The 12,712-nt window shown below is 36.1% G+C and overlaps 1 protein-coding gene and 1 pseudogene across 1 annotated transcript; both read left to right on the top strand.

Moving 5' to 3' along the window:
- LOC137734221 (lysine-specific demethylase JMJ26-like) overlaps positions 1–5,875 on the top strand; it is an 11,563-nt pseudogene extending 5,688 nt beyond the window's left edge.
- A 2,122-nt stretch (positions 5,876–7,997) lies between these two features.
- LOC137734220 (uncharacterized) lies at positions 7,998–10,498 on the top strand. The gene is made up of 3 exons (XM_068473520.1): positions 7,998–8,092; positions 9,985–10,120; positions 10,232–10,498. The coding sequence occupies exons 1-3, from the start codon at positions 7,998–8,000 to the stop codon at positions 10,496–10,498; spliced, it is 498 nt and encodes a 165-aa protein (XP_068329621.1).
- Positions 10,499–12,712: the final 2,214 nt, after the last annotated feature.

Here is a 12,712-nt window from a genome sequence, read left to right as displayed (position 1 = left end):
TCTAACGCAAAGTGGTTACTCAGTGGCGCATGCAGATTCCAGCTTGTTTGTCAAAACTAATGAAGGAAAGCTAGCTATCGTGCTAGTGTATGTGGATGACTTGATCATAACTGGTGATGATGAGGCAGAAATTCTTCGGACGAAGGAGAATTTATCAGTCCGTTTCCAGATGAAGGAACTTGGTCAACTCAAGCATTTCCTTGGTCTAGAGGTTGATCGCACACAAGGAGGAATATTTCTCTGTCAACAGAAGTATTCCAAAGATTTATTGAAGAGGTTCGGAATGCTCGAATGCAAGCTGATCTCTACGCCGATGGAGCCAAATGTCAAAATGAGTGCACATGAAGGAAAAGGTTTGGAAGATGCGACGATGTATCGACAATTGGTAGGTAGTCTGATCTACTTAACCTTGACTCGACCTGACATTTCTTATGCAGTTGGTGTGATGAGTCGGTACATGCAAAATCCAAAGAAGCCTCACTTGGAAGCAGTTCGACGAATACTGAGATATGTGAAGAGTACAATTGACTATGGTCTTTTGTACAAGAAAGGTGAAGACTGCAAGTTAGTTGGTTACTGTGATGCTGACTATGCGGGAGATCATGACACCAGGAGATCAACAACTGGGTATGTGTTTAAGCTTGGTTCTGGAACCATCTCTTGGTGTAGCAAGAGACAGCCAACGGTATCTTTGTCAACCACAGAAGCAGAGTATAGAGCAGCAGCAATGGCAGCTCAAGAGAATGCATGGCTAGTACAGCTGATGAGTGATCTACATCAACCAGTAGATTATCCAGTACCATTGTACTGTGATAACCAATCAGCCATTCGCTTGGCAGAAAATCCAGTCTTTCATGCAAGAACTAAACATGTGGAAGTGCACTACCACTTTATCAGAGAAAAGGTTCTACAAGAAGAAATTGAGATGAGACAAGTCAAGACGAATGATCAAGTTGCGGACTTGTTCACAAAAAGTTTAAGTACAGGCAAGCTCGAAAATTTTCGCTGTCTGCTCAGCACAGTGCAAAGAATGAGAGCTGACATTGAGGGGGAGTGTTGAAAATCAATGTCAAAGTTAGGCAAGGAAAGTTAGTCAATGTTAGGTATGGTTGAATAAAAATTATTAGGTGCAATTAATGTGTTTTGTGTGGTAATAAATAATCTTAGTTTAATCATTTGGTTTGCTATAAATACCTAAGTTCTCAAGCATTGTAAATCATCCAAGAAAAAAAACAAAGCCTAGAGCTAAATAAGAAAAGCTTTGCTAATTAGTTTGTTTTGTGAGCTTTCTTTAAGAGTGTGTTCTATTTTCTTCTTCTTGGGATCATTAGAGTTATCTTGGATACTCTTCTTATTCAACATGGTGTCAGGTCCGTTATTCTGACTTTGAATTGCTCAGTACTGTTTGTAATTTGTCTTCAATTGATTACTACTTTTGGTCGTTATGATTTTCTTATTTTGTTCCACTTTTTAAAGCTCTCACGAGAGAATGTTAAGAAGAAATATATGTACCGGTCTGGTCAGTTCAGGTGGATGTTGTGATCGCAAAAGTTTCTTTTTGTGACAGGTTTAGTATTGATGTCAACACTAACATGATACTATCCTCTGTGTACATTTTAGGCAGGATTATGTGTTTGTATAATATACATACATATGTCGTCTGGTAATTAATTGTTAAATTTCAGTACAATTATACACTAACCAAAATTGTACCAAATATTTGCTGGAAATTTTCAGTTTCTGTATTTCAATTTTTGGAATGTGAACAATGATTACACAAACGAAACGAAGGTGACAGGAAACTTTTTCAGTTTGTAGAAACCAACCAAATCTAGATTCTGTGAAATAATATATTTCATTAACAAGGCTGGTTAGTGAATTCAATATATATGCATGACTTACTAGACTCTTCATTTTTTTCCCTTTTTTCCCCTACACAACCTGATATTGTAATTACTCTGACTATTAAAATTAGAATGTGAAATTGCTGTTGATGGTCTGATTTCGATATGTGATGAAACGCAGGTAGATATCAACATCCACCATTTTTTTAATGGATATTTGAAGGGTATGTTTGATAGGGAAATGTGGCCTCAGATGTTGAAACTCAATGATCGATCCCTGGATGATTCTTGCCAGGACCACCTCCTCGTCACTGTGCTGAGTTCATTTGTTGCTTGCCATTTAAGGAATATACTCATCCTTACCTTGGCTTTTTGAACCTTGCTGTCAAATTGCCTACAGAATGCGTGAAGCCAGTCATGGGACCAAAGACGTACATAGCTTATGGTATTTCCCAGGAGCTTGGTCGTGGAGATTCTGTAACCAAGCTTCACTGCAACTCATGTGATGTGGTGTGTTTGGCTCTTTTTCATTTTTCCTGAGAGTTCTGCCAATTGTACTATTCATAATTAAGTCTTCTATTTCTAAAGCTTACCGAATGACACTTCAGATACTTATGGGGACAGTTCGATCGCTTGAATTTATGTTGTTTCCAAATTCTTACATTTTTATCTTCTGGTCATTGTTGCATATTTTAATTAGTTCTTGCTTTTTGTAAACTTAAGTTTTCTCTTTTTCCTTTTCTGCATATTTGTAATGTGATATCATGAATAATCTGTTTCAGGTGAATATTTTGATGCATACTACTGAAGTGACCTGTACTCCTGAGCAAATTGTTAATATAGAAAGGTTGAAGAAAAAGCACACTGAACAAGACAGGACGGAAATTTCTGGAAATTCTGAGACTTCGGATGACAAGGTTGATACTAACAAGGCTGGCCATGGGTCATGTGGCAACTATGCAAATGATAAAGAATTTTGTTTTGAAGTTGACAATCAAAACACGGATGAAGCTTTTCAAGAACAAACTGATCCAGTTGTGTTCCTGAATGGCGATACTGACGTTGAGGGTGGTGCTCTGTGGGACATTTTTCGCCGACAAGATGTTCCAAAGTTGCAGGAGTATCTCCAGAAGCACTTCAAGGAATTCAGGCACACATACTGTTCTCTGTTGCAGCAGGTAAAGCACCCCTAACACTTACACTCAGCATTTCCTTTTATGTTGGCATGTAGATATCTGTCTCGTGGCCCACATTAGACTGATGTATTATAAGAAATACCCAATTGTCGTAATATTTGAAGAAGTTATTGACGTACAAGACAAAATAGAAAAAAATTAGCATGCTTTTTACTTTTTTTTTTTTTTTTTTAGTTTTTAATTTTCTTCATATATTGTTTCTTTTGCTGGTATAGGTTATTCATCCCATACATGATCAGACCTTTTATCTGACTCGGGCGCACAAGAGGAAGCTTAAGGAGGAATATGGTTAGTTCATTATATATTTATGTGTAGTTGGAGTTTGGCCCGAAATTTATAATTGGCCTGGATTCAAATTATACATCTTATGTCTTTATGCTTTCTAATAGGAATTGAACCGTGGACGTTTGTTCAGAAACTTGGAGATGCGGTATTTATTCCCGCAGGTTGTCCACTTCAAGTGAGAAACTTGAAGGTAACTTGTATTACAAATAGATATTTCCTTTCATGTTTACTTTTCCTTGGGTAGTCAACACATCCTCTCAGAAGGCAAATGTATGATGATCAATGAGAGACTTTCTTGCTCTGAAACACGAAATCGGATGTTTTTCATACATCAATTAAATTATACGTAGAGCTTAAACAGTTAATAATACATCTTCTGTTTGTCCAGTCATGCATCAAAGTTGCAGTTGAATTTGTCTCACCTGAAAATGTTGGTGAGTGCTTGCGTTTGATGGAGGAATTCCGTGCACTTCCACAAGATCATATAGCTAGTGAGGACAAGTTGCAGGTATGAGAATCTTGAATTCCAATGTGGTTATATGATATTGTAAGCATGACTTAAGTTGTCAACAGACCAACTTGTACATCACTCATTGTCTTTTTAGTTATGAGTGGCTTTGTCCTTATCTAGCGGTTCAAGATGTTTGTTCAAGGTCTGGCTCACTCCACAATATTTTCTTATATTAGATCTTCAATCATATATCATCCTTACAAAAATTCGTCCAAATCAGAAAGCGTTTCAATATTTAATTGTGACAAAGAAAAAAATACAGAAACACAATGTTGTCGAAAACACAATGAAATATTAACGACCATAATCAAATGGTCAAATGACTTCTAATTTGGATGGATTTTAGTAAGGATGATCTTTGAATGAAGGTCTAAAATATCAATGGTTTCCGGAGTGGGCCAGGCTCGTGGTTAGCGCCCTCGCTGTATTAAGTTATTAACTTGTTAGCACTTGAGCACTCTTGCGTATGTGCGTATAATTTGAAATGTGGCCAATTGTTTGCATTTTCATTCTCTCCGGTATCTGCACATTAGCTATATTTTTCGCGTGTTTTGTAGCAGTATTATGCAAAGGTCATGCAATTAGGCGATTATAAACTGTACAACAATTGTGTCAGGATATTATGGTGGGTAACGGAAATTAATGAAATATTGTATGTTATACAAGGCTTCTTATTTTGCTTGATTGGAAACAGGTGAAGAAAATGATTGTTCATGCTGTGAGTCAGGCTGTGGCAATTTTGGATGAGAATGCGAGGTTAGTCACTTACTAGAAGATTTGCAGTTTAGAAATTGCAAATCTTTCTTAGTATCTTACGGCTTGGTGCTCTTAGACTTCTTATTGAACATTCGATTCATGGTCTCATTAAGTTTGTGCCTCATGAGCCAATGCATGGCTGCAGCGGTGTAGCCTGCCATTTTGTTTTTATGCCTTAAAAGCTGTGGCATTGAAAACAAGACATGACAGGACCATCCTTTTTTTTTTCCTTTTTCGATCCTTTGTTGATATCACGATTTATGAATGCGTACATTGGGTTGGAATCGCTACATATAACAATTCAAAAGGTTGTTTTGTTTGATCTCATCGAGTATTATGAACCGAAAGTAATTTCTTGATTTAGAGACACCGAGCGACACCAATTAGTGCTTAAAATAAGACCTAAGAGTGTTTAGTCTAATGGTCAGGCCCTTGGTTTGCTACCAAGAGGTCTGGGGTTCGACACCTCTTAAGGTACCCACCTAGCAATTGCTAGAGTTTCTAGCTTCCTAAATGTTGTGGGGTCAGGCAGGGGGCCTAGTGATTAGTCGGGTCAAAGATTCGGAGACACTAGTTTCAAAAATAAAAAAAATAAATAAATAAAAAAAAAAATAAATAAATAAATAAATAAGAAACACTAGTACAGTCATATACAGACATGCAAAGGTCCAGTTGAAGTAGGAAGTAATATTGCAATGATCCATAAATTGATGGATCAATTTGCAAACGGCGTGTTCTTATTTGTTTTATTGGATTTTCCTGTTTGAATTTTGTTTTTTAGGTTTCAGCAAGAATTAAGGGGTGAGGACGAAATGCTCCAAGTTTTTGAGCATACGCCTTCAGCGACCCTCACTGGACTGCAATCCAATGATCATGGAAGGAGAGAAAAAGGAAACGCAGAATAACAGGGAGATGAGGAGGATGCTGAAGTTCTCGAGCAGCAGCCTTCCCCGTCCCCTGTCGAACTACATAGCATTGGACATGCATGGAGACAAGGAACTGTAGCCCAGCAGGGAGAAGAAGAGGATGCCGAAGTTCTTGAGTGGCAGACTTCTCTACCCCCTGTTGGAGTACACAACATTGACCGTTCATGTATATCAGAATTCACACAGCAGGGAGAAGAAGAGGATGCCGAAGTTCTTGAGTGGCAGACTTCTCTGCCCCCGGTTGGAGTACACAACATTGACCGTTCATGTATATCAGAATTCACACAGCAGGGAGAAGAGGAGGACGCCGAAGTTCTCGTGCATGCCATATCTGATTCTAATGTCAAGCTTTCATAAACATCTGATTGTCTTGCGTTCATGTGAAGTCTCATACACATGAATGATGTGGTTGGATTTTTTCAGTGGAGGGTTTTGATTGGTTTCGATTATAGTCGGTTTTAATTTATTTTTAAAAGTTTTAAGAGTGGATATTTGTTTGCTAATCCTTTTGCTGAAGTGTGAATAAATAATTTTTCATCATGTTTTGTTTCGGTTCGTTAGTTGCATTGACAGAGATGTATCTATTGCACCTTATCATGTGTCAGGGAAATTTAACGAAAGGAATGCTGGAGATGGAATAAGCTGGTTGTGACAGCGCTAAAAATTGCAGCAAAAGTGTAAAAAGATAAATTGGGGTTGAGCAGACATGCATTAGTCCAAAAAAAGGTTTATGTAGTGCACATCAAAACTGCACATTTAATTTGCACAACTGAATAAGAATCGTTAGATTAATTAATCAAACGGTTCTTATTCAATATGTGCACTGATTTTGTTGTGTATTGAGGTAAAATCTTTGTTCAAAATTTAAATATATCATCTCACAGGTTAGGGTCCATTTGGTTCACGGATTAAAATACTTATGTGAACCAATGAAATAAATATTTTCAACAACTTATGGTATAATTTTGTTGTGTATTGGAGAAAAACCCTTCCTTAGAGATTTATATATATCATCTCGCATATTAGTGTTCGTTTGCTTACGGATCTAGATACTTATGTGAACCAAATGATGGAATAAATATTTTCAAATATAGAACCATTAGACCTTCTCCAACAATGACCTAAAACCTAAAATTTACCTTTCACCCCCCACCAACCCCACCACCACCCCCCCCCCGGGGCCCCAAAAAAAAAAATCCACTCAACCCATGATCTAAAATTAACCTAAAACCTAAAATTTATTCTGAGGCCAAATACCAACCCAATTTTAGGCTACAAAGCAAAATAGGTCCCACCAACAGAGACTGAAACAAGGGCTTTGAAGCCCACTGCCCAGCTTCCAATCGCCCACACAGTGAAATCATCCCTGCACGCGCCAGAGATGGATATAAGTCGGGCCCACCCATGTGGGGTTGTCTCTTGGGTGTCAACCAATTATGTAGCCCAACGGCTACTTTTTTTCAATCCAATGGCTGAATTTAAATGGGCAGTTGGTTAATCCAACGGTCCAGGTTCAAATTATTTTTTTTTAGTTTTATATTTATATATTTATTGAATCTAACGGCTTAGATCGAATATAATCAAATCTAACGGTAAAAAAAAAGATCTAACGGTCCAAATTTAAATCCAATGGCTAAAATAATTTAAAACAATTATTTAACTTAAAATTCAACCAAAAACTCTATAAATACCTATGTATTTGTTCAAACATCCACACAAAACTCACTTTTCTCTTACAATTCTTCCAATTTTTCTTTCTACCATTTCTTCTCATTTCCAAATTTTTCAAGATGGCAAAAGAGCATGTTAGAGGTCGTAATTGGACATTTGATGAAGATATTGCTTTATGTTTGGCATGAATTTCTGTTAGCGAAGATGGTGCCGTCGGCATGAACAAAAAAGAAAGGTTTTGTGGGGTAAAATCATTGATAAGTTCCATGAAAACTCCAACGCCGGTCAAAGGGAAGTTGGTGGTGTTTATGATCGGTGGAAGATTATCAACAAAGCGTGCACTTTGTGGAAGGGAAGCTTGGAGAGAGCCATGCTTGACATGCCTAGTGGAAGGGGCGCCTCAGAAATTATGAGTTTATTTGTTGATATTTTAGTTGTCATGTACATAATAGTATTTTGCAACTAATTGTTTTTATGTATTTGTTGCATAGGGTGACAAAGTAATGACAATTTACAAGACAAGAACTACACCAAAAAATCAAGCTTTTAAGTTGCATCATGCTTGGAACATCCTCAAGGATTGTCCAAGGTGGGGAACTGATGTGAACCAACAATGTGGAAGATTATTTCATAGTGAAGCCCCACCCCCAAATGATGTTAATGAAGGTGTGAATTTTGCCGACAATGAAGGTGTCAAACAAATGACCCCAACTTCTTCTTTTGTAAGGCCCCGGGTAGAGATAAGCAAAAGGAAGCAAATAGAAAAGGGAAGTCCCAAGATCCGACACGTGCCCAATTTGCTAGCGAAATGGCAATAATGAACGAAAACCAGTGCCGTCGGCAAGAAGAATCGGCCCAAATGCTTTTGGCCATGAAGGAAGAAGGGGATAGGGAGCAAGAAAGGTACGAAACTAATCTGATAATGGAGGACCTCGACAAATACACTCTAGAGAGGAAGAGATACTTACGTGGTAAGCAAAAGGAAATTTTACGAAGGAATGCCACAAGGAGTATAATTAAAGATGATGATTCATCTCAAGACTATCACCCAAGTCCATCACCAAATCAAGATGGTGGATATCATTATTAAGTTTATGTAGTCCATGAGTTTTCGATTGTATTAAGTTTATGTGGTTTATTAATTGTCTTTTTTATTTTTTAAGTTTATGTGGTTTATTAAATGTCGTTGGTATTAAGTTTATGTGGTTTATCATGATTTTTATGTATTGATTTAGTGATTTTTCAAAATTTATCAGAATTTAAATATTTTTAGATTAAAATGTTCATAAAATTAATTTAGGATAGTCTACATTTTTTTTTTTTAAAGTTAATTTAGAAAAAAAAAAGCCTTAATTCATTCTTTGATAATCTGAGGCTAAAATTTTAGACCAGAAGGGTTGGAGTAGAAAAATTGTTTTTGGACTAAAACCTAAATTTTCTGGGCTAAATATTTTTAGGTTTTAGATTACTATTGGAGATGATCTTAGTCTTATTCATGCGTTCTTTGTGATAGTAGAGGAAAAAACTTGTAATGGCCTAAATGAGCATGAACATTTTATTTGAAAAGGCCCCACATGTGAAACAAATAAGCCATAATTCGAGGTGAAGGTCATTATAAATGTAAGGAATTTGTAGTTTAATTAGTTAAAAGCATTAATTCACCTTACATCTGAATTCATTTTTTTCCTACTTCATCGTTGCACCCGAGTTCGATTTGCCCCTACTTAACGGTTGGCATTCGAGTTCAATTTTCCCCTATCCAACATCACTTGTATCAAAGGACAGTGCAAATCATTAAGTCCAAAATTGTAATTCAACAAAAATATTTTAAACTATCCTAAGTGAATGGAGTGTTTAAATCCCGAACAGGTTCTTAAATAATAATAATAATAAAATTTAAAAAAAATAAAATAAAATAAAAAACAATGCTCTAGAACAATTTACCACTTGCAAATTGAATAGACTTTTAAGAAATGCAAAATAAGAAAATTTTCAAAGTGTCACGTATCATAATACAAGTGGAGAAACACGAAAAAAATATATCATCATATCCTTCTCTAATATTATGACATGTGGAGTATCCGGCACTTGAAAACATCTTTTCAAGCAAAGGAGAAATTTTTCAATGTGCCGGAAACATGGGTTGATAAACCCAAGTGTCATAATATAAATTTGAATTTTTTTTAGGAAATTGCCAAAATGACCCGTCTTCTTGAAAAGTCCAACAATATGACAGAAATAGAATTTTTCTAAAACTTACTGTTGGAAGACTATAAATAAATTCGAAACGACGTGTGTACCTTTTATGCGGAAGTTCGAATCTCAACATGCTCCTCCAAACACGAACAATTGCTCTGACCCTCCGTGCACGTCTAGAACCTCACAGGTCGTCAGGTTGGCTACTGTATATCGAGTTGCCCCTTGGTTTTCACCTCCCAAGACCTAGAACCTAAAGTGATAGCTCTAAAGACCTAACTATAATATTTGAACTATGGAAAAGCTTGTGTTTCTTATATTGTTTCTCTCTTCCCCAAAGCCTCATTTATATAGTGGATGGGAAGAGTGTACAAAGATTGAAAAATCCCATGAAAATCCCAAGTATATTCTAATATGAATATTTCTTGATTTTCATCTAATTATCACATAGATAATTAGGAGGTTAATATACTCATGTGGGTGGAATATCCTTTGATATTTATTTATCACATAAGATAAATCCTACACTTACAATTACCAAATTGCTTCTATATAACTAGGTTACCCAAAAATTTAAACCCTCATTTCTCATTTTGTAGAGAGAGAAACAGAGAGGAGGTCGTTGAAGCTGTTGATGAGCAAACTTCACAGCTTCCCGTTGAACGATATAGCATTGGGTGTGAATCGAGAGAGGAAGAAGATGGAGGAAGGCAAGATGGAATGGAAAAAGAGGAGGTACAAGTTGTCGAGTAGCAGCATTCAGAAGATAAAGTGGTCCAAGTTTTTGAGCAAACACCTTCACCACCCCTTGATGAACTAACTTCCATTGGTAATGAATGCATAGAGGAAGGAACTGTAGGACAACAAGAAGGAAGCGAGGAAGAAGAGGATGCCGAAGTTCTTGAGCAGCGACCTTCCCTGCCCCCTGTTGAAGTACATGACATTGCCCTTTCTTGGAGAGAGGAAAGAGCCGGAGAACAGGAAGATGGAAGGGGAGAAGAGGAGGATGCACAAGTTTTTGAGCAGCCGCCTTCCCCATCCCCACCCCCTTCTGAACAACATCATTGGTTGTGTCACTTGTGTATGGAGGAAGGAAGGAGCTGGAGCACATGAAGACAGAAGAGAAGAAGGCGAGGAGGTCCAACTTGCAACGCCCTGGTTCTTTATTCTCTACTGATCTAACTACATTTTCAAAGTACAACATATGGAAACACCGTCGTCCGAGTAATCAAACAAAATATCACATCATGGGAAAGATCTCTAGATTTGCAATTGACGAATAGAAAACCATCTTCTTTTTTTTTTCCTTTCTTTCTTTCCATACTCTAAAGGGCGGGAGATTTGGGTGTAAGCCATACAAAATAATTAGGTATTGAATTCAACATCTAAATTAGTGAAGCCTATTATTTGGAATGTTGCTAGAAACTGCCATTATAAACCGTTTTTATTATAGAAAATTATACAAATGGTCCCTCAACATTAACCTAATTGGAGGATGGTCACTCAACTAAAAATTTGTGACCATTGGTCTCCTAACTTATCAAAATGTGCAGTTATGATCATTTTCATCAACACCATATGAATTTCGTCAAAATGAGTCATGTTGGAAGGATCATTGTTACAATTGAGTTAAAGTTGAGGGATCATTTCTCCATATTTGCCCCTTTCATTCGTCTCACTCATTTTGATGGAAGTTTTAATGGATTTGACAAAAATGACCATAAGTGCACGTTTAGACGAGTTAAGGGACCAACGGTCACATATTTTTAGTTGAGAAACCTTTACTCCAATTAAGTTAAAGTTGAAAAACCATTCCTACAATTTCCCTTTTTATTAACTTGAAGATACTGGCCATGGGAATTGTGTAAAACAAATGGAAGGAGCCATTTTATGATTCCTTAACTATAGATCTCAATAATTACAATTGCTTTAGAAAACTAAAAATTGACTTTCATATAAATTTTTGGTTTGACTTCATTTTACACCCACCAGGTTTGGGCTGATTTTTAAAATGAATTATAAAGTTTTAATTTTCTCATATTGCTCACTAAAGTATTCAGATTGTTTAAATTTATGCCCTTGGTCTGATTGATTGTACGATTGTTTAAATTTGTGCCCTTGGTCTGATTGATTGTACGATGATTCATTAAATTAATGACATGGTGAGCTTGAGATTCTTATATAGGCTAACATATGAGACACATTTCCACCATATTAAACAAAAACACATCAATTTAATGGATGATTAGATGTTCAAAGAGGTAAAACGTGCAAATTGATACAATTTTTAAAACCTTAAGCTACAATGTGAAAAAAATTAAAATCTCATGGTCGATTTTAAAAATCACCTCCATTCTGAAAGGTGTAAAATATAGTTATAAAATGGCTTATTATCTTTTCACTGACATTGTTTTTCTTGTGCCTCCTTACTTTCTACTATCATTTGTAATTAAAAGGTTCATAATCAATTAACTAGATGTGTGAGGATGATTTTGGTTACTTTCAAAATAACAAGACAACAAGCCACAACTAATGTGTGAAGAGAAAATAGGCAAAATTAGAGGGACGAAATTTTTCGGTGTAACTGTCATAATATGAAATTATTATTAATTCATTCATATTAAAATACATTACTTTGTAACACCATGTCGTACGGTGATAGGTTTTCCATCACGCATTCATTCACTCTTCATTTATGTCTATCCCAATTTTTTCAACTGCCTCACAACTTGAGACAACCAAACAAAAGGGAAGTAAGTGAGTTAATTATTTGCGCAGTGAAATCTGAATAAACGGAAGCTTTCAAAAGATAAAATAATAAAACTTGTGCAGTTCTATGAGATTAGGAATGTGATTGTGTAAATTTTAATGTATTTAGAGATATATTGAAATATTCTTTGGGATTAAATATTATCATATTAGAGTTGTAATCTTATTAGGGTAAAGATTTAACCTTCCCTATGGTTTTACTTCCACCTTGGGTTTTATCATAGCGAAGTTTTGTGAATTTTACCTTTTATGCATTTTTTCGTTAATTTGAGAGACTCGCATTCGCTTATTGTGTTGACAACTTCATCAACCGTACTTAGTTCATTGCTGAAGACCTGATGCGCCATTTGTTTGAGTATTTACACACTCAAGGGGGAGTGTTGCAGTCCTACTAGATAAGTAATGTGATTGTGTAAATCCTAGTGTATTTAAGGATATCTTGAAATATTCTCTAGGGTTAAAATTATCATATTAGAGTTATAATCCTATTAGATTAAAGATTTAACCTTCACTATTACTATAAATAAAGGGGAGTTTTAATGAAACACTCCCGGTATT

This window comes from Pyrus communis, chromosome 5 (assembly GCF_963583255.1).
Source record: "Pyrus communis chromosome 5, drPyrComm1.1, whole genome shotgun sequence".
Taxonomy (NCBI): domain Eukaryota; kingdom Viridiplantae; phylum Streptophyta; class Magnoliopsida; order Rosales; family Rosaceae; genus Pyrus; species Pyrus communis.
Note: the sequence above shows the minus strand (reverse complement) of the source record. Positions and strands in the feature narration are given on the sequence as shown.